Genomic DNA, 26,459 nt, shown 5'->3' with positions numbered 1-26,459 from the left:
ACGGGAAAATTCCACCCAATGACTCTGTGACAAGGCTGACTGGAGAATGTTAAATCACTGATCCCTATCCAATGTCACTAAAACAGATGATCTGGCCATTATCTCATAGCTGATTGTGAGATCTTGCTGTGCACAAACTGCCATGATGCCCACATTACAACAGCTACTGCACTTCAGCAAATATTTTGATGGCTAGAAAGCTCTTTGGGACAGGTCAGATGGGGAAATGTGCTTTTAAGATCACTTATTTCTCTTTTCCAATTTCTTTACTGATTCTCACAAAAATTTCCAAGTACACAGAGCACTGCAAGTTCACAAACAGAAAGCACAGAAACAATATATCTCTCTATACATCTCCTGGCACAGCCTTATTCCTTAGTTGGTTATATCATAACATTTTGCGCAAACTGTTTCTCTGTCCTTTCCAACTGTTTCTTTTCTTTGCCTCATCTTTCTCTCTCATATAAAATGAAATACAATATCATCCATCCTCGTGACACTGGCAAGTTTATGTTGTGAGTATCACACAAATTAACACTATCTGTACCAATGTTACCAGTCCATTATCTATGCTGTTAATTCTCCAGGTGTCTTCAAACAATTTTTTTACTTGGCCAGTGTCACTGAGGCAGTGAGGAAAATCTCCGAGTTGTCACTAGCGATTGCCATAGAAACCATTTCAGACGGTTAAAAACATAATGAAGCAACAGTCACAAAGCAGGACACTTGAAGGGCACTGTTTTCTGAAATGCCCCAAGCAGGCAAGATTTCTCCTGCTGAAAATATTTCAGGTAGTGCTTTCTTTTTTCAATTTATTTGGATCCGCACTTCCTCATAAAAAGCAGAAAATGTGCAAAGATGAAAACTTTCTAATGAAGCTGAAAAGGAGGTTGGAGGAACTGAGCAAAGGGACCAGTGGGAATAGCAGACGGAGTTCATTGGATAAAGCACGTCGAAGGAGAAATGGGTCAAAAGGTAGGTCATTGGAGGAGTTATTGCTTTGAGATAAATGGTCTCATTGCAACCACGTTGGCATGGATCCCAGATGGAAAGCCAGCTCTAAGCACAGTAACTTTCTGAGTATAATTACATTTTTATCTGGTTTTAACTTCTCACAGGTTAGTAAAAGGGATTTTTGTTAATATTTTTTTAAACAGTAAAGGGTGTGACATTTTACAGAAGGTGACTTTGGATCAAGGAGTGATTAGAGAAAATATACAGAGTGACGGGCAGTTAGTTTGAGAAAATATCTCTTTCTGTTTTGTTAATTAAATATTGAAGGTCAAGCTTTTAATCAAAGTGCAGTAGAGGTTACTGCTGAAAGCACATTGAACAATTGGAATTTATCGCTGTTGCATTAAGAAGCAACTAGTAATGAAGACAATTCAGAAGTTCATCTGCTTTGTTATTTTTGTTGTCAGTTTTTAATGATCTGTGATACACTGGTTAAAGTAACTAATGCTGCTGTTTTAATAAAGATTACAAACTGATTGCCTGTGGTGTTGGCTATGGTTATCTAATAAATATGTCTATTTTTATATTCAAGGTGCTGGCAGAGTTGGGAAGAGAGATTTCATAAACCTGTTCCATAGTGCCATTTGGTGGCCAAGGCCTGCTACTACATTGTGACAGTTGACTTGGCAAAATTGAATGGACAACCTTGACAGAAAAACCTGGTGAAAAGTCATGACAACAGTGGTAAGAAAATATAGTCACAGGTAATGTTTTTAAGAATTACAGACTTACGCAAAACAGACTCCTGTGTGGGATAAGAGAAACCCATCAAACCTGCTGCCCTCCACACATCTTTGAGCACATTTTACTAAATGTGTCGCACAGCTTCCAGTTCCAGGGGTATATATCGGCACACATACATATCAACAATCTGGACCAGAAAATCAATAGGCTCTATGGAATGAGGTCCATTAATAAACAGTTGGTCCTGTGCAACCAGCTGGACTCCTGTGTCTAAGTTTGTGTATCCCCAAAGCACCTATGAAGAGGTCAAGCATACCCACCGACTCATGGGACACCCAGATTTGTGAATAGCTAAAATGGAGAAGGCATTAAACACATTGAGAGATTTTGTCAGGAGAGTGCAGAGGTGAGGTCAAAGTGTCAAAGAGAGCACACAAACCTTCAGACAGAATCATAGAGCTGTTACAGTGAAGGAGGAAGCTGTTCGGCCCATCTTGCCTGCACCAACATTCCAAATGAGCAATTCATTCAGTGCCATTCTCCCACCTTCTCCCTATAACCCTGCACATTCTTCTTTTTCAGAAAATAGTCTCATTCCCTTTTCAATGCTTCAGTTGGACCTGCCTCCACCACACTCTCAGGCAGTGCATTCCAGACCTTATCCACTGGTTGCCTGAAAACGCTTTTCATCAAATCACTTTTGCTTCTTTTACCAATTCCCTTAAATCTGTGCCCTCTTATTCGCGATCCTTTCAAGAGTGGGAACTGTTTCTCCCTATTTACTCTGTCCAGAACCCTCATGGTTTTGAATACCTCTATCAAATCATAACCTACATAATAGCTACATTCACGTACAACCTTCCCTTTTGTGGATACTGCAACTCTTACTCAACTTACTAAGATATGGACTGAAACTGGCAAAGCTCCTCCTCTTCAGAAGAGTTAGTAGAAACATGTCAAACATTCACCTAATCACATGTAGATTATCTCTGACCTCTTTGCAGATTGGCAGCTACTTGTAAAATCCTGGTTACTACACAATGTCTGGGAAAAACAGTAGATGATTGACTTTCTTTCCTCTTTTTAAATACCACAAAAAATTTGAAGCATGATATTTTGGTGTGCTAATTGCATAGAATCCACGCCACAGAAAGAGGCCATTCAGCCCAACTGGGCTAAGCCAATGTTTATACATCACACAAGCTTCTTCTCACTCCGAGTAGTACCTGTTCCTACTTCACTTCAGTATCTCTTATCCCTCATATATTCATTAAGTCCCACTGCTCCCTCCCTTAAAAATGTCAATATAATATGCTTTAAACACTCCAAGCCATAGAATCATACAGTGCAGAAAAGGCCCTTTGGCCCATCGAGTCTGCACTGACAATAACTACCACAACAAGTTCCACATTCCCAGCAGTGTTCCATGCAAATAAACTAACTGGACCACAGGTACAGTTGTGAGACTTCTTAAAGTCCAACACATTTATTTGGTATCATGAGTTTTCGGAGCGCTGCTCCTTCATTAGGTGAATGGTGGACCACAGGTAAATGACTGATTCTGTCAATAAATCTGTACTGCGATGGTGAAAAATCAGCTAGAACATTAGCCAATGCTGGAGTGAGACTTTGGTCCAGCAGTAACTGGAGGTGAAAGGATCGAGCCCCACCCTAGACAGTCTTAGTAAGTGGACTAGAATATGATCTCTAAATTCTAGGCTGAGTCCAGTGTGCGACTCAAGTCCAATGGAGTGACCACTGACTCAAGGGTAGTATTCCTGGATGAGTCAAAAGGACTGGGTTCCAATCCTGCTCCAGCAAGCAGACTGGAGTGCTGGCTCAGAAGATCAGGTCCACTGGAGGTAATTGCTTCCAGTGGTTGCAAATGGCACCCCCACCCCAATGTAAAGGATTGGTGGGACTCTTGGCAGCAACCCACCTAGTGGAAGGTACTCTGAGGAGCAAATCCATGGGAAAACACTGGGAAACCACTTTTGGCAAAGGAATCTCACATGAGAGACTTGAGTTAGGACCTGATTAAGAGGCAGAACACAACTTAGCTGATTCACGATCCCCCTTTACAATTCTATATCTACAACTAATAATAACCAGCTTCACTTAAATGTTATTATGCAAATTGATGCAAAAGAAATCTAACAGAGCAAAGTGTAGTTTGATTATAGTTACATGATCCTGAACATCTATGTTACAAGATAATTGTGTCCATAAACAAGACTGAGAGGCCACTTTTTCTTGTTTCTTTATGCTGTTCATTGTAACAATGAGTTAATGTCGAGGAGGGTGAATTCTGAACACCCAGTTGACTCTGACATGCTATTTCCCTCACTAAGTCGATGGACAGAGTTCAGAAGATCGAACATCAGCAAACTACGCCTTTTTTTTCCAAAGCCATAAAGCTCTATTGTCAGATTTCACTAAGCTCAGAAGTTTCTTCTGTGTGCTTCTGAGCAGCCAGTCGACAGTTTGATCTGGTTGGTCCCTGCTTCTTAATGCAAACTGACTCCTGGGCCAGTTAAACTCCAAACTGGCTGTGGGGTTGTCAATTTCCCCAGCGCTGTATTGGAGAACACTGCTGAAGTGTCAATTTCATTGTCACTTTGTCCTTTCAAACTGACGGGACGAAGCTGAAGTCAGCACACTGAGCCAGGGAACTGTATCTGGCAGTAATTAGTAACAATCAAGAGGCTGGGAGAGTGCTGACTGCAGCATTTACACAGCCTGCAGGTGTCATTGGCTTGCAAATGGAAGCAAAGCTTATGAATGCAGCAGGAACTGAGAGTTGTTGCGATTCAAACAATTGCCCACTTTGTTCATTCACAGACATAAGCACAAATTGAGACATTTGGTCATATGCAGAGGGCACTTTGAAGCTAATGATGTAACATCATTCTATTTTCATCTTGTACTAAAGCATGGCTTAAATTAAAATTTACAGGCCAAAGATTAACTACTATCACAACCTTCATACCAGCTGAGCTCTTCAACTCAAAGTTTTGATTCTTTTATCTACATCCTTATGCATCCTTTGCAGTTATCACTCTGCACGTGTTGTGCTTAACTGAGCAGGACTCTGTTCACCATAATATGGAATAATGTTTTGACATTTTGTATTTGATTTTAACTTTTAACAGCCTCTAAATTGGGGTCATGGAGATACCATCCGATTAGTGTCAACTCTGCACATAATTCCAGGTATGTAACTGGCAGCGTCGAGTCTGTGCCAATTTTACACTCTGCCCGATTTTCTTTTCCATTGAGAATGGATGAGTGAATCCTGGCAAGTCGGGGAACAGATGATCAATCTGCAGCTACTTGTGTTACACCCCTGCTGAAATTGAAAGCTTGCCCACCAGTTTTAGAGGGGCCATCCATTGGTCCGAGGACAGCCCACCTGTTTCAGTCGGTGAGCCCCTTTTAACATGCAATTTGAGGTCTATGGTATTTATAGAACCCCGATGGGCAAATTAGAACAGAACTGGTGTAAGCATGTGCCATGCACTTCCCGAGCAGGTTCAGTAATGACAGAGCTGAAGAGCTCGTTCAGGCCCTTGCTGCCTCTGTCCATGTGCAGGGACACCATTCTGGAGCTGTAAAGTCACTCCATGTGCCCTAAAAACAGGCACTAATGAGTCTAATTTCTCACCACTTATCTCTTGGACAACTGCCACTATTTTATCTGTACAATGATATAACAAACTGACACAACAAAACATATTAAAAGTAAATTAATTTTATTGAGTTTCCAATGCTGACAGTATAACACCCAATTAGTTATTTTAAATTCTTTCATGGGATGTGGCTAGGCCAGCTTTTATTACCCATCCCTAATTGCCCTTGAGAAGGTGGTGGGCCGCCTTCCTGAACTGCTGCAGTCCATGTGGTGCAGGTACACCCACTGTGCAGTTAGGGAGAGAGTTCCAGGATTTTTACCCAGCGACAGTGAAGAAATTGCAAGTTCCAAGTCAGAATGGTGTGTAGCTTGGAGGGGAACTTGCTGGTGGTGGTGTTCCCATGTACCTACTACCCTTGTCCCTCTAAGTATGGAGGTCACAGGTTTGGAAGGTGCTGTCAACCCTTGGTTGCTGCAATGCATCTTGTCGATGGTACACACTGCTGCCACTGGGTGTGGCGCCAGTCAAGCAGGCTGCTTTATCCTGGATGGTGTTGAGTATTATTGAAGCTGCACTCATCCAAACAAGTGAAGAGTATTCTGTCATATTGCTGTGCCCTGTACATGGTGGACAGACATCGGGGAGCCAAGTTACTCGCCACAAATTCCCAGCCTCAGACAGCTTTTTCAAGTATTTATATGGCTAGATCAGTTCAGTTTCTGGTCGATGGTAACCCCTAGAATGTTGATAGTGAGGGATTTAGTGACGATAATGCCTTGAATGCCAAGGAGCATTTTTTAGTATCTTTGTCTCTGGTGTCTCCAAGTTTCTGCTTCTGATTCCAGCTCACGTGTGGAAGGAGTACTGGTGGATGACTGCAGAACCAAGTACAGTGCTACAGGGATACTGTGGTGCGCACTCTGCATCTGTGACCACTCCCAGTCTAGCATCAGTGTCGAGGGTTTGATGCAACGGCAATGCACTCATTGCTTTCAGAGGTTGTGCCTTCTGACAGTTGTATACAACTAAGTAATGAATCACAACTGCTGCTAGCATGAATGGCACCCTGTCAATGTCCTTGTGCTGCTCTGCATATGCCACTGCTGGAAAGTATTCCCTCAAGTTGCACATTGATCTTTCTAGGCTTTGAACACTGGAGAATCGAGCGACTGCTGACTCCTTACTGAGGTCTCCCGATGAATTCTGAACCCAGCCATGAGTGCCTCTCATAGCTTAAATTCAAAAACCCTGTTAAGAATGGTGACCTCATTCATCAGAGATGACCACCAACATTGAAGTGTTCACGGCAGAACTCATAGATGTTGCCAAGTGCTTAGCTGCAGATTTGGGACAGTGTGTCTTGGGCAGTACTCAAAGTGAGGTCTGACCAGAGCACTGTACAGTTCAGCATTAACCTCTTCGAACTTGCATTTTACTTTATGTACCCCAATATCTTTAAGATAGAAAATAGGTGTAGGCCCTTTGAGCCTCTTCCGTCATTCAATGACTGATCCAACTGTGGCCTTACCTCTACCTTCCAGCCTGCCTCCCAGCATCCTTGTCAATCAAAAATCTGCCTAATTCATCCTTGAATACATTCAATGATCTAGTCTCCACTGCTCTCTTGGATAGAAAATTCCAAAGATTATCATCGCTCTGCAAGAAGACATTTCTTCTCATCTCCATCTCAAATGAGAGATCCCTTATTCTGAAACCATGTCCCCTAGTTCTAGATTCCCCATGAGGGGAAACATCCTCTCAGCATCTACTCTGTCAAGCCCCCTCAATAAGATCACCTCTCATTTTGCTAAGCTCCAATGGCTATGGGTCCACATTGCTCACACCATCCTTATACGACAAACCATTCATTCCAGGAATCAACCTGGTGAACCTTCTCTGAACTGCCACCAAGGCAAGTACATCCCCCTTAAATCAAGAGATTAGAAATGTGCACAGTACTCACAGTCCCACCAATGCCCTGCACAGTTGTTGCAGGTCTTCCTGACTTTTATACACCAACCCCCTTTCTAATACCGACCAGTTGGCTGCTGTGCTTTGCCTGAACATATTGAGCATTGCCACTCAGATTTTTAGATTTCTTTAAAATTCATCTTTAGCTATTTCAAGAACATGGGGCATATGTTGCCCATTTTTCTTTCTTGCATGCATGCTTTTTACATTTTATTTTCCATTGTTCTGACCATTTTTATATATTGTCCAACTCACTCTATAAAGTTGCTGCAGCTCAATTTCAAATCATTGTCAATACTGTTATGGTATTTTCCAGATTCTTTGTAAATGCCTCTGATTCCTACACATCTTCCATAGTCTCCATCCCAAATAATTCAACCATTGCTTCCTCATATCAGGTGAGTTGTATCTGCTCATATCATCTATTCTGGTCATCTGTTCACTTAACTTTAAATATGAGAATAGTGGAGACAGAGGCAGGGTGATTTAGCCCACAGCAATTCCTTCACATAACACATTTCTTTCCTTTCCCTACCACCTGACTTGGTCCACCATTGCTAACATTTGTCTATGTGTTCATATGAAGATATGAATTAGGAGTAGGCCACTTGACCTCTCAAGCCTGCTCCACCTTTCAATACGATCATAGTTGATCTAATTTTAACCTCATCACATTCCTGCCCACCCCCATTAACTTTTCACCCCCTTGCTTATCAAGAATATATCTACCTCAAAGATATTCAAAGACTCTGCCTCATCCACCTTTTGAGGAAGAGAATTCCAAGTCTCACCACCCTCCGAGAGAATTTTTTATTTGCGCATCTCTGTCTTAAATGGGCAGGCCCTTATTTTTAAACAGTGGCCCCAGAAGAAGAGAAATTCTTTCCATATCCACCCTGTCAGGTTTCCTCAGGATCCTATAAGTTTCAATCAAGTTGTCTCTCAATCTTCTAAATTCCAGCAAATACAAGCCTAGCCTATCCAGCCTTTCCTCATAAGACAACCCTCCCATTCCAGGTATTAATCTAGTGAACTTCTCTGAACTACTTCCAAAGCATTTACATCTTTCCTTAAATAAGGCGACCAATACTGTACACAATACTCCAGATGTGGTCTCACCAGTGCCCTGTACAACTGAAGCATAACCTCCCTACTTTTGTATTCAGTTCTCCTTGCAATAAAATAACATTTTATTAGCTTTGCTAATTACTTGCTGTACCTGCACACAAACCTTTTTTGTGCTTCATGCACAAGGACAGTCAGAGCCCTCTGCATCTCAGAACTCTGCAATCTCTCACACATTCAGATAATATGCTTTTCTTTATTCGTCCTGCCAAAATGGATAATCTCACATTTTTCCACATTATACTCCATTTGTCTGATCCTTTCCCACTCCTCTAACCTATCTATATTCTCTTTTAGCCAGCCTCCTTATGTCCTCTTCAGAGCTTATTTTCCTTTGTGTTATGCAACATCTTGGGGCCATACTTTTATCAACCAAGACTTGTAGCTGGTCATGTTTTTTGCTGCAATTCCATATTCAGAGAATTGTGCCCTCTTTAAATTACATGGCTTCTTGCAAACCTCTGCTAGATCCTCCTGATCATAAACAATGAGTTCACTCTTTCTCACGCAAGCTGACATCCTGGGTGTCTCCTTAACAAATTTTGGGAGCTCTCGTTACCCACTAAGAATCAATGGGGTTGCTGTGTTAGAGGGCCTGGTTGCTAAATCAGATTTAGCACCTTCCCTATGCCATGATTCTCCATATCTGGTTTCTTGGACTCATATGATGCTTTGAAGTCTCATTAGCTGCTTGAAGAACACTAAGAGGGTTTATTGATGCAGGTGAGTCAGGATTGCTGCTATTTTTTATTTCCACTAATGAAACTGCATTCTCACGAGTCCTTTGCTTTCACACTCCTCATTCATATAACTTCAAGGTCAAAATTCACAAAGAAAATTATGCATCCTTCCCATTCTGTATTTTCCAAAACATGTGAAGTACTTAACTCCTTCTCAAAAAGAGAACTCAAAATATGTTTTAGAAATCTCCTCTTTATGCTACACGTTTTAGACCAGATGCAGTTTACTGTACAAAAATACTGAAGTGAATGAGGCTTTCGATATAATGCAGATAACCCCACAAGTGGCATTTTCTATGCATTTTTACATATTGTGTCAGTGATTCTTAACGAGCTGTCTGTCAGTTTGACATCTGTGACAACAAGCCTGCTGTTAGCACAGTCCATAATAATCGTAACCAACCAATCAGACAGGGCACAGGTAACAACCACTTACTAAGCCCCCGTGAATGGATTGTGGTTTTTCCAGAAACACGAAAGGGGTTAAAGGCCCGAGACCATCATCTTTACATCTGTCTGAGGCTTTCTCTCTTCAAACTGGCTAACTGGAAGTGAATGCAGCGTGCCTGAACTAATCAGAGATCAGCAGCAAATACTTACATTTATATAGTGCCTTTAACAGTAAAATGTCTCCAAGGTACCACATGGAAGCACAATCAGATAAAAACAGACACCGGGCCAAAGGAGGAACTACTAGGACAGTTGGTCAAAACTTAGTCTATGAGTAAACAGCAGAGGAGAGATTTAGGGAGGGAATTTCAGAGCCTGAGATGTAGACAACTGAATGCATGGCTGTCAATGTTGGGGCAAAGAGAGTGTGGGTTGAACAGGAGGCTGAAACTGGAGGAACACGGAGTTTAAGGGCATATCAGGTACTGAGAGACCATGGAGACACCAGCCAATGCCACCACATTCTGATTGAACTGTTCCCTCTGAGTAATTGAAAGATGCAAAATGCAAAATGCTTGGAACAGTTAAACCTACCTACGTGATTAAAACCTAACAGTTGTGTCCTTATTTCATTATAACACACACTGAACCTGCTGCACATGCAAATAGTTTTAATGAGACAGTAAATGTTTTGAAAACATACCACAAATCTAATTTGAATGGTTGAATGTACTGTCTTAGCCCAGTTTATGAACTGTCCCTTTATTACACAGATGTTTAGATTCTGCTTGTATTGATCAAATTTTCATTCAAACTCCTGTGTACATTATTCCCACGTGGCACTGCCACTCGGCCTATTAGAAGTTTTGTGGTTGTGATTTGGTACAGTAATTGTGGATTATGTAAATTAAACGGTAGCACAGTGGTTAGCACTGCTGCTTCACAGCTCCAGGGTCCCGGGTTCGATTCCCAGCTCGGGTCACTGTCTGTGTGGAGTTTGCACATTCTCCTCGTGTCTGCGAGGGTTTCCTCCGGGTGCTCCGGTTTCCTCCCACAGTCCAAAGATGTGCGGGTTAGGTTGATTGGCCAGGTTAAAAATTACCCCTTAGAGTCCTGAGATGCGTAGGTTAGAGGGATTAGCGGGTAAATATGTGGGGGTAGGGCCTGGGTGGGATTGTGGTCGGTGCAGACTCGATGGGCCGAATGGCCTCCTTCTGCACTGTAAGATTTCTATGAATACTCAGCTGACTGTCACAGGGTGTAATAGTCCCCTCACCATCCACAAATTTAGGTACAAGTGAGAGCACTCTTCACATACTTTGCATAATATTCTCTTTGCCACATGATTGTGGTCCAGATTTCCACCTAGACAGTCTGACCCAGGAGGCCTTTAAAAAAGATAGGTAGGACGCGATTCCAGGATTTCTGCCACATTCCAGTTGAGAATAGGATAAGATATGGCAGCTATTATATGGGTGGGTAGCTCAAACTCCCCCACCCAAGCATCCACCCACCGCCCCAGCAATGTTTGTGGAGTTTGGCCCCTTCCGTAAGTATATATGTTCACGGCCCCTCAAAGGAGTCATGAACCAAAGGATAACCCCAGTTCCAAGTAGCAAACCAAAGAATACAATCAGCTGCTCCTGGAATTCTTTAATTGACAGGCTTTGAAATACAAAAAAAATGTTCTTTCAGTTTCAAACTTAAATGTTATATCATGACTTAGATGTGATTTTACTCCAATTATTGTTTATAGGGCTATGTCTTGCAAAGGTACGTTGATTAGTACATTGATCAGTGTTGTGAAAGTGCTGAGATGCATTTGAATACTTTTTCTGGACTGCATTGATTGACAGGTGTAGTTTCCTAAAAACCATAACCGTTTGTTTTTACAGTTTCAATAGGCTCCATCATTTCCTTTTGGAAGACTTTGATTTGACAGTTTTTAGAAAAAATCTAAAAGAAGAAATGTTGCGTTCTGGGGTGGACAGTAGCAGGTGAGACTTTGCACTTGTACACAGTTCAGTACACATAGCTAGATAGGTGCAGCAGATGGGGTGATGGAAAACAGAGTCAAAGTTGTAGTTCTGAAATGATCATTGCAGACAGAACAACTTTCCCAATATTCTGCTGTGACAATTCAGTATGAATGCTTGGCTAAGTTTCAAATGCTACATAACCACTTATCTCAGCAAGGGGCTTTCACACAGTTTAATTGACAGTTTTAATAGATTTCTAAAGGATTGTCTATCTTTAATGTGGTTAACTGTATAGAGATTTAATAGCAAATTGACCACCTGAGGGGATTTAACTTTTTGAATGGCTTCTTTGACTGATCGTTCTTTTTCAGTATCAAGTTTGCTGAAGTAAGAGATCTATTGAATTATTAGAAGTTTTTTTCACGTCAATTTCAAAGACGTTGGTAAGGTTTTCCAGTTTTGGGGCGAGTGCAGCTGGAAAATCCTACCCGAGGTCAACAGACCTTTGCATGGTACACCCCCACCGCACCCCCACTTCGATTCTCATGATAGGCAGGATGGGAAAACTCCCCCCATTGTTCCTGAGACCTTTCCACAGTGGATACTGGGTGAGTGGTTATGGATATATGGAGGATTCATTGGGGAGTATGATGGAGCATGATGGGGACATGGGTGGCATGGAGGACATGTTGAAGTATAGACAGGTATGAAAGGGCATGAGAGGGCTGAAGGGTGCATGGGGCAATGAGAGAGCACAGAGAGTGAACTGAGTGAGGGTGGTCAGGGTCTGAGGATCAGACATTCAACATTACAACTAGGCCAATGTCCCAGCAACTGAGGCAGTTCTACTCTACTTTCCATCCACCCCACCTCCTTTGTCACCTCAGGCCTGTCTTGATCACTTTGTTTCTTCTACCAACATCCGGTTGTGTGTGTGTGTGTGTGTATGAATGAATATTGTTCTGTCTTAGCGATCTGTGTGTGTCTGCATGCTGCGTGTGTAGGGGGCAGTGTTTGTCAATGTTCCTATCTGACTGTATGTCTGTGAATAAGTGTCTTTATGCATTTCAGTGTTATGTGTATCTTTTGGTGCTTACCTAGTGTCTTTCCATGCATGTATATGCACATGCATGTCTATGTCTGTGATTGTGTCCATCCGTCTGTAAGGGAATGTGTGTGTGTGTGTGTTTTTCTGTGTCTATATGTATTCGGAGGTGTCCATGTGTGTATATCTCTCGTGACTATTTAGGTGTGTAGGGACACCTATGTGTATGTATCTTGGTGTGTGTGTGTGTCTATGTATGTGTGGAGCTGTGTTTGAGTATGTGTCTTTCTGTGCATGAAGACGATATCTGTATGTGCATGTGTGTGAATGTATGTGTATATCTTGGTGTTTGTGTGTGTGTATCTTGGTGTGTGTTGAGAATGTCTGTCTGTCTGCCTCTATCTATGTATGTGCACCCGTCACTCACTCAGTGCCTGATCAAGGGAGCTGGAATTGGGAAGGGGAGGCCAAGCTGAAAACCACCTCATGTTCTGTCTTCCGACCCTCCAGGCAGCGCCACCCTGCCATTGCTGAGCCTGAGCCTCATGTGGGTGCAATGCCAGCTACTACCACTACAGTCTTGGTGGCGCTGACAGCAATGAGAAGCTGCCATCCCCTGATTGGTAGCTCACCACCACCTTTTGAAGGGCAGCTAGGGATGGGTAATAAATGCTGGCCTAGCCACTTCACCTAAATGATTGTTTAGAAAAAATTTAAATGAAGAAATGCTGCATTCTGGGGTGGACGGTAGCAGGTGAGACTTTATGCCTGTACACAGTTCAGAACACATAGCTAGATAGGTGCAGCAGATGAGGTGATGGAAAACAGAGTCAAAGTTGTAGTTCTGAAATGATCATTGCAGATAGAACAACTTTCCCAATATTCTGCTGTGACAAGTCAGTAGTATTTCAATATCAATAAAGGACGGCACGGTGGCACAGTGGCACTGCTGCCTCACAGCAGCAGGGACCCGAGTTCAATTCTGGCCTTGGGTGACTGTGTAAGTTTGCATGTTTTCCTTGTGTCTGCGTGGGTTTCCATCGATTGTTCCAGTTTCCTCCCACAGTCCAAAGATGTGCAGGTTAGGATGATTGGCCAAGCTAAATTGCCCCTTAGTGTCCCAAGATGTGCAGGTTAGGTGGATTGGCCATGCTAATTTGCCGCTTAATGTCAGGGGGATTAGAAGGGTAAATGGGAATATGGGGATAGGGGAAGGGTGGCATTGTTGTCGGTGCAGGCTCGATGGGCTGAATGGCCTCCTTCTGCATTATAGGAATGCTATTCTATGATTCTTAGAAAATCAATAATATCTGAAAAACACTGCAGTGTAATCATCTGTAAACAAAGACATGCTTCATATCAAGAACAAGCCCATTTACCTGTTATAATGGGGTAAGACTGAGGTCCTGGGACACTGGCCCCTATGTCAGCTGAATTTGTTAGACTCGACTTCATATCTTCCAGTCCCCCAGTCAGTGAGGCCATGGCGGAATACTCTGCACTCTAGAAATACAAAAAGAGCTTCTTTGTAATTTCTCACGCAAGCAGTTTATACTCCCAGTAATATCAATCGTTTAACTGTCAGGAGTCCACCAATACTGGACTGGAATGAACGAGGAACCTGTGACACATAAAGGGTAAAATCAAATCACGGGGAAAGGAAATAGCTGCGGGTCTTGGCTGATGTCAACAAACTCAGCACACCCACTAATTGGGATTAGTTTAGGGGTTTTAAAAAAAGGGCGGCATGGACAAGTTGGGCCGAAGGGCCTGTTTCCATGCTGTAAACCTCTATGACTCTATGACACCAGTTCCTTGGCCTGCAAGTCACATTGTGTGAAGAGGAAGGGGGGCTACATTAAGCCATTGAACATCCAGACAAATGTATGATGTTTAACCAGTCAATTTTACTGGTGTGATCATGCAGCACATTACCTCATAGCTGTGGGCACCAAGGAAAATAAAAGAAATTGTATTTATATGGCACCTTCATGTCCTAAAGTGCTTTACATCTGATGAAGCACTTTTGTTGCAATGTCGGAAATATAGCAGCCAATTCACACACAGCAAGCTCCTACAAACAGCAAGGTGATAGTAACCAGATTCCCTGTTTTTGCAATGTTGATTAGGGAATAAATATTGCCCAAGACACCTGGGAAAATTCTCTTGCTTTTCTTCAAAACAGTACCATAGGATCACATTCATCCACCTGAGAGTGCAGACAAGGCCTTAGTTTAATGCCTCAGCTAAAAGACATCACCCCCAAGAGTACAGCACTCTTTCAGCACTGCACTGGAGTGTTAGCCTTGACTTTTGTGTTCAAGTCCTGGAATGGACCCTATACCCTATTGGTTTAGAGGCAAGAGCATTACAAACTGAGCCACAACTAACACACAACAAATAAACCAAATTGACCACTATCAATGCAGGCCATTGCTGACTTATCGGATAGCAGACTGACACCAAGTGAAGGTTGATCCAAGTGGACACGGTCAATGGATTGAAACTCAAGTGGTAGGCCTCAAAAGGTCATTAACAAAGCTGTGAGTAAAGTGGCCAAGCCTTGGGAATGGGGTAAAATGTAAACCCAGGCCTGTGACAGAGAGATAGCGTTTGCAGATTAAAACTGTAGAAGACAGTTACACAGTCTATGGGTACATCAGTGGGTAAGTTAGTTATTTAACTGATTTGTTAAAGTTAAATCTTCATTGTAAAGTTGGCAATTGCTAATGGGCAGCTGAGGAAAACAATCAGCAATTTGTTTTGCTACATTTTGAGTGGCAGATCGATTTTTCTTTCTACTTATTTTTTGTTATGGCCTCAATTATCCACCTGACTAAATACAAGCCAACAAGCAGGACCAACTTTACAGATGATAGTATTGCAGCCAGTCACAACATTTTTTTGCCCATTTTCATTTGACATCAGAAGGATGAGAATCTACAGATGTACACGGGATATGAACTTTTAGATTGTACTGAAGGATGAGGGCTTCTCTCTCTCTCTCTTTCCTGGTCCAAGAGCTGAGCCCCGGAACTTGCTGCCAGGCCTCATTTATATAATAGAGATACTAGGGAATGCACCATGCTGATAGAAAAGGAACTCAGGGATATCTGATGTCCTTAGAAGCTACCAGCACCTTTAAAGGGGAAGGTGCTGTTAAAGTCCCAACATAAAAAGTGAGACAATTTTTTTCCCGGTACTGATAGAAACTTATAGCAGGAGATCATTCGGCCCGTCATGCCTGGGTCAGCTCTTTGAAAGAACTGTACAATTTTGTCTCATTGTGTTTTTCCCCAAAACACTGCAAATTAGCCCTCTTCAAGCACAAATCCAACTGCCTTTTAAAGATTCTTGTGGAATCTGAATCCAACACCTTCTCAGATACTCATAACAATTCTCAGCATGTCCACTCCAATTCTTTTGCCAGATATTTTGCATCTTCTGGTTACTGACCCAGAGGAAACAGATTCTCTCTTCTTGCTGCATCAAAACCTTTCATCATTTTGAATATCTACGTTAGGTCCTTCCTCAGCTTTGCTCCAAGAATAATACAAGCTTCTTCTTCAATCTCTCCATATAACCGAAGTCCCTCAACCCTGATATCATACTGGTAAACCTCATCTAGCCCACTCTACAGATAAACCTCATCTTGCTCAGAGCCTTGACATCCTTTCTACAGTGCGGAGCTCAGCCAGCTGAGGCCTAACCAGAGATTTGTAAAACTAATGGAACAGCATCATTATCCGAACATATTCTGGGGAAAATCGCTAAGATTTTAAATTAATCAAAGTGTTCCAGAAGCTGTGATTTGTTTACCCAATGCCTTCATCTAATAATTCCATCTTCCATGAATGACTGTGTGGAGCTTTGCCATGACTCAGTTGGCAAATGCAACTCGGGCAGCAGTTCAGATCCTGCAGTCTTCCATTGAGGGACCTGGTAAAAGGATGGTATCATTGGTGCCAAAAGGTAGGTGCTAGAAACACAGTGAAAACAAGAGTGGATATGAAGAATGATGGTCTGGGTTAGGAGGAGGGAGCTGAATTGACTAAAGCTTCCATTTTTATTTCAGGTAGCAGGAAGTTGTGGGTGAGGTTAGGATTCCTACTCCATGGGAAGCAAACATTTGTGGCTCAGGAGATGGTCTGACAAATTCATCAGCAGCTGTCAAGGGGGCTTCACGAAAAGTGGAATTTAATGTTCTCAATTTGGATCCTGCCCATTGGTTGGAGAACCAGTGGGAAACCCACATCACTTCCATGGGGGAAGCCCAACCAAATTAAGTTTATCTCAGCTGAGTGAGGACTGAATGAGTTCACAGAGATTGGGGGTGCAGGAGAGTTGAGGTAAGGGCAGGAGGGTGGCTTTCAGCACCCCACTTTGCCAATGCGAGGTCCCTTGTTGGGGCACAGACTGCCTAATAACAAGGGACCCACCAGTAAACCACTGGCAAACCCACAGAATTTGTTGGTTGACCTTCAGGAGACACGGTAAAACCATGAGACTCCCATTTAATTCTTGAGCCTTCACTAAATTCTGGCAAGTTCAGGGATAATTGGTATCAATTAGCTCATTAAATGAGCCGAACTTGTAACTTGCAGTGAGCTGGTGAGTTTCCCGCATAGGCCCCCTTGCGCCTCTGACTCAATTGTGGGAGGTTTTCCTGTCACTGAGAGACTAATGCGCCACCTCTCTTCCGATTAAGTGCGCCCAGCTGCCATGTTTGCTGCCACGATGGTCTGGATTAAATTAAATCCTGCTCGAGATATCCATCTCGTATGCATCCAAATAAGTCACACAATGGAGCGGTGCCACACTGGGCACAGTCGCCTCCTTCCCTAAGTGTAAAGGATTAACTATATTCTGCAGTAAGTGCAGAAACCACAAAACCATTTTAGATTTAGAGTCCCAAATAGTTCCTGGTCCTATTAAACGAGGTTTAATTCCCAAATAGTTCCTGGTCCTATTAAACGAGGTTCAAATGCAGAGGCCTTTGTTATTTATTTGCATGCGATTTACTTCAGAGCATCCTCTTCAGGGGCAGTGAGATACAGGGTGTAGAGAAGGTTTGTATGCAGTGCTGTTTAGGAGCAAAGGATTGTCACCCATTCCTCCGCCATATTGCACTCATTATGGGGCACTATTTGGAGGCAGGACACAGGAAAATCATCACCCTGGATTTTAAATCCTTTTCCTGTAAATAAATTAACTCATTAATAATTAATGACGAGATCAAGCCACAGAGGTCACTTTCAACTTCTCCCCGAATGACAATCTGATGAAGCCAATCCTCTGCCTTTTGTAAAATCCATCCAATTATTGCAAAGGAACTAAAATCGGGTGGGTGCTACAACGTGTGGGAAATCCTCTATTGCTGGTTACCACCCAAAGGCCAAGTTCAAAATCACCCCACACCACCATCTAAATTTGCGCTCAAACTGGATTGCATGTTTGTACTATGTGGGAAGTATGCTCTGAATAGCTTTTAATCTGTCAAATATGTTCACTGCTTGATTGATGCAATGAAGTCCAGTTAACGTTAGTAGAATACATATGTTCTTATAAAACTGGTTATCAATAATAGTTTAACTGGATTAACCAGCAAACAAAAAACCTTGCACCGATAAGTTAATGGTAATCGTTTAAACAGCAATCATGCCAGCTTTGTAATGAATTAAGTGTGTCTTGGTTAATGGAAATTCTTCGTAAATTGCAGCAGTTGATTACTGCTTAATAAAAACAGCTCCATTGGCACCTGTCCCTTTAAGGTAGGTCTCAAAATTAATGGGAAAACTGCAAGCTGAACTCAAGGACTTTCATTTAGCTCTTGCTCAAATCAGATTGTAAAATATGCTATTGCACATTTTTTCTCTGTAAACATTGCTGCCACTTCCTCGAACGCCAGCTCCTGCTGGTAGCTCACAGTGGAAGAGCCCCTGGGAACAAAGCTTAGATTTTCATGTCAGACATCTCTACATTGACGTGATGCTTCAAGGAACTGTTGTCAAATTATGATTGGCCTGAGGCGCATGTCTAATCACCCCCACGGCATCATTTGTTTCACTTTTAAACGCCATTGAAATGTTCACTCAAACTTTTCTCTGCAAGATTATTTCATCAGTGATGTCCCTGATCATTTAATCAGTCAGGAACAAAGAATGGCAGGGGCCTGAAAGCCTGGGATCCCTGTTCCCACCGTGAATTCCTGACCATCAATGTACCCACTAATTACCCTTGTGGAGCACTGGTGATTTGTATAACTGCATGGGCCCTTTAAATTTTCTTGAATGGTCTAGTGCGCGGTAACTTAAAGAACCCAACTTGTGCAGGGCCTGCGCCGGAACCTTTGAGTTGCTCAGCTTTGAGAGTACATTGTTGCCCTCTTCAAAGGCTAAAAATCCGATTTCAAATTCAAACAATGGGATAATTTGAATAATGGAGAGAGTGAACCGGTGACTACAGAAATGTCAAATTATCAGAACATCACTTAAAAGTCTGAAGATATAATTTAATATGCATCTTCTGATAGGAGATAGGAACTTTTTGGCACAGTGAAATAACTGATTGCATCTGGGAGTGAAGGCCTACCTCACTCTGATATCTGAAGCTTTTTAAAGGTCCAGCTCAGAACCTATCCTTTCCCTCAGAAGACCCTGGCTTCCCTTAGGACTGACCAGGATGTGCTGGCTGGGATTTATGTGTTAGTTCAGCAGTATCCACACATACATTCCCAGAGCTGAATCAGTGACGAGTGACAGAAGCATCTCCCTTCAGTGTAAATGAGGTGAAATTCAGGATGATCCAGATTCCACCCATATCTTAGAAATCTTAGAAACCCTGCAGCACAGAAAGAGGCCATTCGGCCCATCGAGTCTGCACCGACCACAATCCCACCCAGGCCCTACCCCCATATCCCTACATATTTTTACCCACTAATCAGTCTAACCTACGCATCCCAGGACACTAAGGACAATTTTTAGCATGGCCAATCAACCTAACCCGCACATCTTTGGACTGTGGGAGGAAACCGGAGCACCCGGAGGAAACCCACGCAGACACGAGGAGAATGTGCAAACTCCACACAGACCCAAGGTGGGAATCGAACCCAGGTCCCTGGAGCTGTGAAGCAGCAGTGCTAACCACTGTGCTACCGTGCCGCCATAGTTTCTCTACTCTCCCTGGCAGAAGACACTCTGGTTCTAGGACATTGACAGCTAGATTTAACACATTCTTATTATGTTTTGGAAAGACAACATTGAAGAGCAGATGTCTGACGGATTCTCTGAACAACTAGTCTCTGCAGATTTATGATTTTCAACATCAGCTCCATTGGGTAGGGACAACCAGTTATAAAGAATGTCTCCCAGTTACTATAGCTCTGTAATAAATCTCCCTGCTACTGTTCAAACTATTCACCATTTCTTTTGTTTCCTTCTGTTGGTAAATTAGAGTTTAGGAATGGTCATCAATAGGGTGATATTGTCCCTCCTTCCATTATTCTTCTTAGTGAGATTAGTCTGGAGTGCCTTGCCTATGGCTGAGAAGGAATGTAAGCTGAGTGCTGTTAGTGGGATGGAGGCTGGTGAAATCCAAAGTGAATATCCCAATGCCATTGTTTTTGTTAGTGTTCTGGGGTGGGACAGGGAGGAGGGCGGGGTGTATGGTTCGTGAAGAGGATACCTGGTCCAGCTTTCATTCTCTGCCGTATACAAGCCTGGGCTGGTATCACTTCACTGGAGCTACTGACTGATTAATCAAACTCGTTAGCACAGATTACAAACGTGTGCTCCAATGTCAGGGCAGAGTTTTTGCCGCAGGGTGGCCTAGCTGTATCAGCAGCCGGCTTCGAACCAACCAAACTCATCACACAGGTGACTGCAGGCTGACCCTGGCCTGCGCAATTTATACCAATCTCTGCTCCCTGATGTGTGAGCAGAGTGATTTACTGCCACACCATCCCACTGCACGGTACATTCTCCGAGAGGTATGTCTATATAACCCTTATGTCAAGATCACAGCATAATAATCTCCGATATTTATCTGTGGCAACCAATAGAGAAATCGGTTGAAACTAAAGGACACACACCAATATATTCTTCTGCTTAAGAGCAATGGAGCAGAAAAAAAGTAGTTTTTTTTCTCTCACTCGCTCAAGCCTTCAAAGCCCCAACCTGCTATGTTTTTTTCTTCTTTATTCTCTGCCACATAAACAGCTGTATTTTTTTTTCCATAGCCCTCTCCCTTTCTTTTCTCATTTCCACATCTCTGTAATGCCGACATGTAAATGTCTGAAAATAGCAGCGGTAATTGAAGATTATGAAGTATGACCAGGTTTTGACAGGCCACTAAGGAAGATGGATTATCCTCATTTTTCTGTAAATTCTGTCAATTTTGGAATTCATAAGCTATCAACACTGATACAAATGTGACTCCCCAGCTGCGTAAGGGATGACGTGCAACTTATCCTGGAGTCTATTGGCTTCCAATCCCCTTTGATAGTATCTGAAATCTTGCCAATTTATTCCTGATAAGATTGAGCTAATTTCAAGCAAACTGATTCAAATAGGCCTGTATGAGAGAATATATTTTCTCTGATTTATCTCTCACTGCTGTACAAGATGGCTATCTGGACCGTAAGATAAATTTCCACAGGACAATCACAGCCTAGTTGCAGCAATTGTTTTGCCTTTTCTTTTCCCATTTTCCTATTACTGGGAGTAAATACTGCTGGGACTGTTTAATAGCCCACTGCAGCCCATACCGATAACAGATGAGGTTTAATCGTCCAATACAAAAATTATTTAGCCTCAGTAAGGACATTCAATGTCATTTGCATAATGACATTTCCATCTCACACACCAAACATGGTTGCACATAAACAAGTCGTGGGACCATAAATAATAATAAATCGCAATGTCTGTGTTCTCCTCTCAGTAATAGGAGTTGCTCTTGTAGAAATTATTTCATTCGAAAATGGGGCTATAACTCTAAAGATGTGTGTCCCAGTTTATTCCACTGGATTCGACATCACAGCCAACTACAACCTGAGTGTATTATTTTCTGGCATTCTTTAATAGATCAGAATTTTTAAAAATATAAATGTTCAGTAATAAAATGTTATATATACAATAAAACATAATGTAAAAACATCAACTCCTGTTTTAGAATTACACAATTATATTTTAACACGATCATTTTTAGATTTGGAAAGGAGGTTGAAAAAACATTTCCAATGAAAGATAAACAGTGAAAGCTGCTTGGCGCTTGCTATACCTCAGCTTCCTTCATACTTTGGTGGCTGCATGTTGGTGTCCTGAGGAGGTCAGCGTTGGGCTGCAATCATATGCGTGACGAGTCTGTCAGTTCCTCGATAATTGCTTTTTGAGAAGGAACCTACCTGTGATAAACTAACATTCCCAGCCCCCTGACAGGGAGAAAGCTCGCTCACTCACCCCCCCCACCCCATACACAACACCCTCTTTATTTTAGTTCCAAGCTTCCAAGAGATCTACAGTCCGCTTTAAAATATGTCGCCCACCACGGATGCCAGGGTAGGCAGGGTGCGTTTTATTGATGAAATGCCCACTGACATACATTCCAGACAGAATGCTGCCGATTCCCCTCTCCAGTCCCCAAGTCTTTGTGTGGAGTGTAAAGGCTCAATGAAAATGGATGTACTTAATTTCTGCATGAGACAACGAGTAATTGTCTTTTAATTTATTTTGCTGTTCTATGGCATGGAAAGCTCTATATCGTATTAGATGTACAAAACAGGCCTGAGAACAGACTAAAGCTTAAGAAAGTTTTGTGTTTCCGAAGGTAAATTTGAGGGAAATAATCACTTCTTGTAGAATCTCACACAGCCCGTACACCAGTGCAGTAAACAGTTGCAGTAACTGATAATGTGCGCCTGCCCCAATTGTAATGTTGAAAAAGAAGACCAAGTTATTTTGAAGCTTTTTTTCAGCTTTGAAAAAAATTGCCTTTTACGTTGAAAAGAAATTCTGAAATGATGAATTACATTTGATTGCTGAAAGAATGTAATCAATTGCAATTCTTTAAGGGAGGCAATCCCTACTGAGGGCAACTTTCCTCTCAAATGACCTTCACTGGGGTTAACGCTCTCACGTGCCCTCTGAACTCTGAGTATGGACACGGTAAATAGCGCCTGCTTTTATCACGCTCCCGGAGCTCAGTTTCCCCAGCCCCGTCTCTGGATTTCCAGGCCTTTTCATTTTGTTTTGGTATTGATCTTTTGGCAGCAATGGGCTGGGTAATTAGCCAGAAATTAGGGTTTCTATTACACAGGGATGACTGGCCCAGCTGATTTATCACCTGAATAATTTACTGTGATTGAAAGGAAATTAAAATGAACTCTATTTGACAACTGTGTGATTTTATGGGTTTTAGTGAAGAGTCAGAAACCAAATTAATAGCCTCATGTTGTTTAATAGTCTGCTGAAGGTAAATATGGGGCAAGCTTCTCCTGCTGGAAGCCATTCTGCATGCTCCGATGCTTGGTTTAGATTTCTACCTCACTTAATAAATCTACCTCACATCGGACTAGATTCAAAGACGGTTTTAGCTAGTGGATAAAGTCCAAGTCTGACTATAACAAATCTTCAGATCCTAAAATTAATCTAGCGCACTATGGAAGATGAAACATACAGAGACAGCATAACAGATAGGTGAACAGGCACAACATTTGGATAAATCCAACTGATGGGAAGATTATAGGTGAGGAGATAGTAAATAGCTGATAAATGTATAATTAGAAGGATGTGTTAGATGGGTGGATGAAATGGACCAAGCAATATGTAGAATGTAGACAGATTGTTAGCAATAGGTGGATATTAAGTGTAAAAGATCAAAACATGAAGTACATTCAATCCCCATGAGCATTGTAATTTTATGTAATACATGTAAACAATATGTAGAAAGCTACATAACTATATCTTTACCTACACAGATGGGGGATATGGCAGTATAGAGATTTGATAGCTCTCTAGGCAGAAACCAAAGGATAGATACAATCTAGAGAACAGACTAAACATAAACAAAAATAGAAAATAAAGAGTAAATAGGTAACTCATAAATGAAATCAATCATAGATAGATAAAATAGCTGAAGGGCTAGGTAGGCAGTTAGCTCAACAAAATAACTTGGATTATCTTGATAGGTAAATAAATAGTTTAATAGAAGTATAGAGATAGACAGCAGTACAGAAGAAAAGGTGAAGAGATGGCGATATAGACAAGGAGAAAAAATATAAGGTAGATGGACATGGGGCAGATAGTTATGTAAGAATATAGACAAGTAGACATATCTGGCAGATAAACTTGTTTAGATTAAGAAGATAATATAAAATTGGATTTCCAATTATATTGTTCAATTATTAGCTTTTAACTAAGCAATTGTCTAATGTTACAGCTGAGAGGAGGAGCTCAATTAACCCTATTTCTGGTGGACGACTCCATGTTTAAGTGAAAGTGAAATCAGTGACCATGCAAGCTCACAGGAAGCACATACATTCCTGCCCAATAAATGACTACATTACTGTAACTATACAGATTGCCCTGGTAGTTTTTAGCCTTTGGCACCCTTTGTGGGTCAAATCCACCGCCAATATGAAAGCTATATCACGGATCTGTCTGTTACTAATTCAATTGATTTGATAACTGTTTACTCTTTATTTTTCTATTTTAGTTTATGTGGCATATTTTAGAAAGAAATGGGAGAAACTCAAACTCTTCTTCTGCTGATCCTGAATTAATGGTTTTCTGATGGGTGAACTGTGTGGATTAGGCTTTTTATGTTCACAGTCTTGGGTTGAAGGTTAGTTAAAGATGTTGCATTTCTTGAGGTAAGCCTTCAAGGTGTCTTTGAAGCACTTCTTTTGTCGTCCTCTTGTTCTGGAGCCTTCCTTTAGCTGGGCGAAGATTATTTGCTTTGGCAGTCAGGACTCTGACATCCTAACCACATGGTCAGACAGGTGGAGTCAATTTCAGATTACCATTGCCTTGATGCTGGTGCTCTTGGCTTTTTCAGGGACACTGATTTTAGTACACCTATAAATGTTAATACCTGGGAGACCCTTGCTCAGAAGAGACCAACTTGGAGGAACCTTCTGACTGAAGGGACATAATTCTTCGTGGACAACCGAAGGCAAAAAGAGGCCTGGAAAAGGAGCCTGAGGAAGGAATACCAGAGATCTAGAGTCCAAGGACCGAACCCACCCCCCGAAAACACCTGCCAAGTGTGCAGTCAAAGATACGGCTCTAGGATCAGGTTCATCAGCCACACAAGGACCCACAGAACCTATGACCTGTAACACGGAGTTTCTTAGGGGGACAATCATACTCATTAATGAATGTTCACCAAAGAAGAAGAGTTAAAGTGGGGGCGTGCGGGGGGGGGTTAGATTTTATCTCTGCAGCGGTGGAAAATACAAGGTAGGAGGCCAGCTGTGTAGATACGCCCTGAAGAGAGATTCTAGAAGTTGGTGTAAAATAGACAGCCAATCCACCACTACCAAATAGTTGTCCACATGGTCACATGCCCTGGCAAGTGGGCTCATGAATCTAACAATTCAGTTCTAGATGCACTCATACAGGTTTATTCACTGATATCACACACCCAGTGCAGGGCGTCCCTCAAAGTACTCACTGGTCAGGCATGTATTTTCTAACCAATGCTCTTTCTGTGTGCTGCACTCCCACTGGGAGTGTAACACCGGTGGATTTCCTCCCTGTACCTCTTCCAGGTTTGTACTATTAGAATTCTTGGAACCTAAAGATTTGGAAAGGGGTTATCATCTCCAGAATGGTAAATCTGTTAGTGCCTCCAACTTGGCATAGATTCAGATTAATGGAGATATGGATATCAAGATTATAAGTTGTCACCAAGACTCTGGATTCACCAGGAAGGAGCCCACAAAGAGCAGAAAGCTTCAATTCCTCCTAGCCAAAAGCACTGCACTGCTCTTACCAATTACCTCCTATTGGTATCTTGACTGACCATTGATGAGCAACAAGAGGAGCAATGGAATAGAGACTGCTACCTGCAGGTGTCACAAAGGTAGGTCTGTTCAGGAGGAAGATAATTTAACGTGATAGATCACTACTCTCCTAGGATGGATCATCGGGCTGAGGAATCCTTCACATTTCAGATATGGTTCAGTCGGTAGCATTTTTGTGTCTGAATCTCAAAGTTCTGCGTGTAAGTCCCTCTCTGGGACTTGAGCACAAAAAATCAGGAGGAGCACTCTAGTGCAGTACTGAGTGAAAGCTGCTAGAGGTGCTGGCTTTCTGATGAGATGCTAAACCAAGGCCCCAAATGTCTGGTTGGATGGATGTAAAAGAGCCCATGGCACTATTCCAAAAAGAGAAGGGGTATTATCCCAGTATCCTGGCCAATATTTATCGCTCAATCAACATCACAACATCTGGTCATCACAACATTGTGGGAGTTTGCTGTGTGCAAACTGGCTGCTATGTTTCCAACATTACAACAGTGACTACACTTCAAAAAGCATTTCATTAGCTACCAAGCGCTTTGGGTGCCCGGTGTTTGTGAATGGCGCTATATAAATGCAAGTATTTCTTTTTTTAATTTGTGTTCCTGCTATTGCTGATAGTGGGGCCACAGGATCTACAGAAATGCTTTTTCCAGTTTCTCTCACTGCCAACCCTCATTCTTCATTGCATTTTTTCTCTAGCCAAATTATAATGGAAGAAACTCAAACAAAAGTTGAACTGCAATACTCAGATCCCAATGTGAACGTTCTATTTATCGGTTTTGAGTTTGTTAACACGAGTGCATGCGCGAGTATTATTATGCGGGTATTAAACACTTTTTCTATCTGTTCTCTTAATGG

General features: G+C 42.1%; 1 protein-coding gene across 1 annotated transcript in view; it reads right to left on the bottom strand.

Annotated features, from left to right (window-relative positions):
• pax5 (paired box 5) overlaps nucleotides 1–26,459 on the bottom strand; it is a 211,493-nt gene that overhangs the window by 86,662 nt on the left and 98,372 nt on the right. The window contains exon 7 of the mRNA XM_078215355.1: nucleotides 13,960–14,083. Coding sequence (XP_078071481.1) covers nucleotides 13,960–14,083 — 124 coding nt within the window. The remainder of the gene's footprint in view (nucleotides 1–13,959; nucleotides 14,084–26,459) is intronic.

This window comes from Mustelus asterias, chromosome 6, assembly GCF_964213995.1.
Source record: "Mustelus asterias chromosome 6, sMusAst1.hap1.1, whole genome shotgun sequence".
In the NCBI taxonomy this organism is placed as follows: Eukaryota; Metazoa; Chordata; class Chondrichthyes; order Carcharhiniformes; family Triakidae; genus Mustelus; species Mustelus asterias.
The sequence above is the reverse complement of the archived record's forward strand: the minus strand, read 5'-3'. Positions and strand labels throughout refer to the sequence as shown.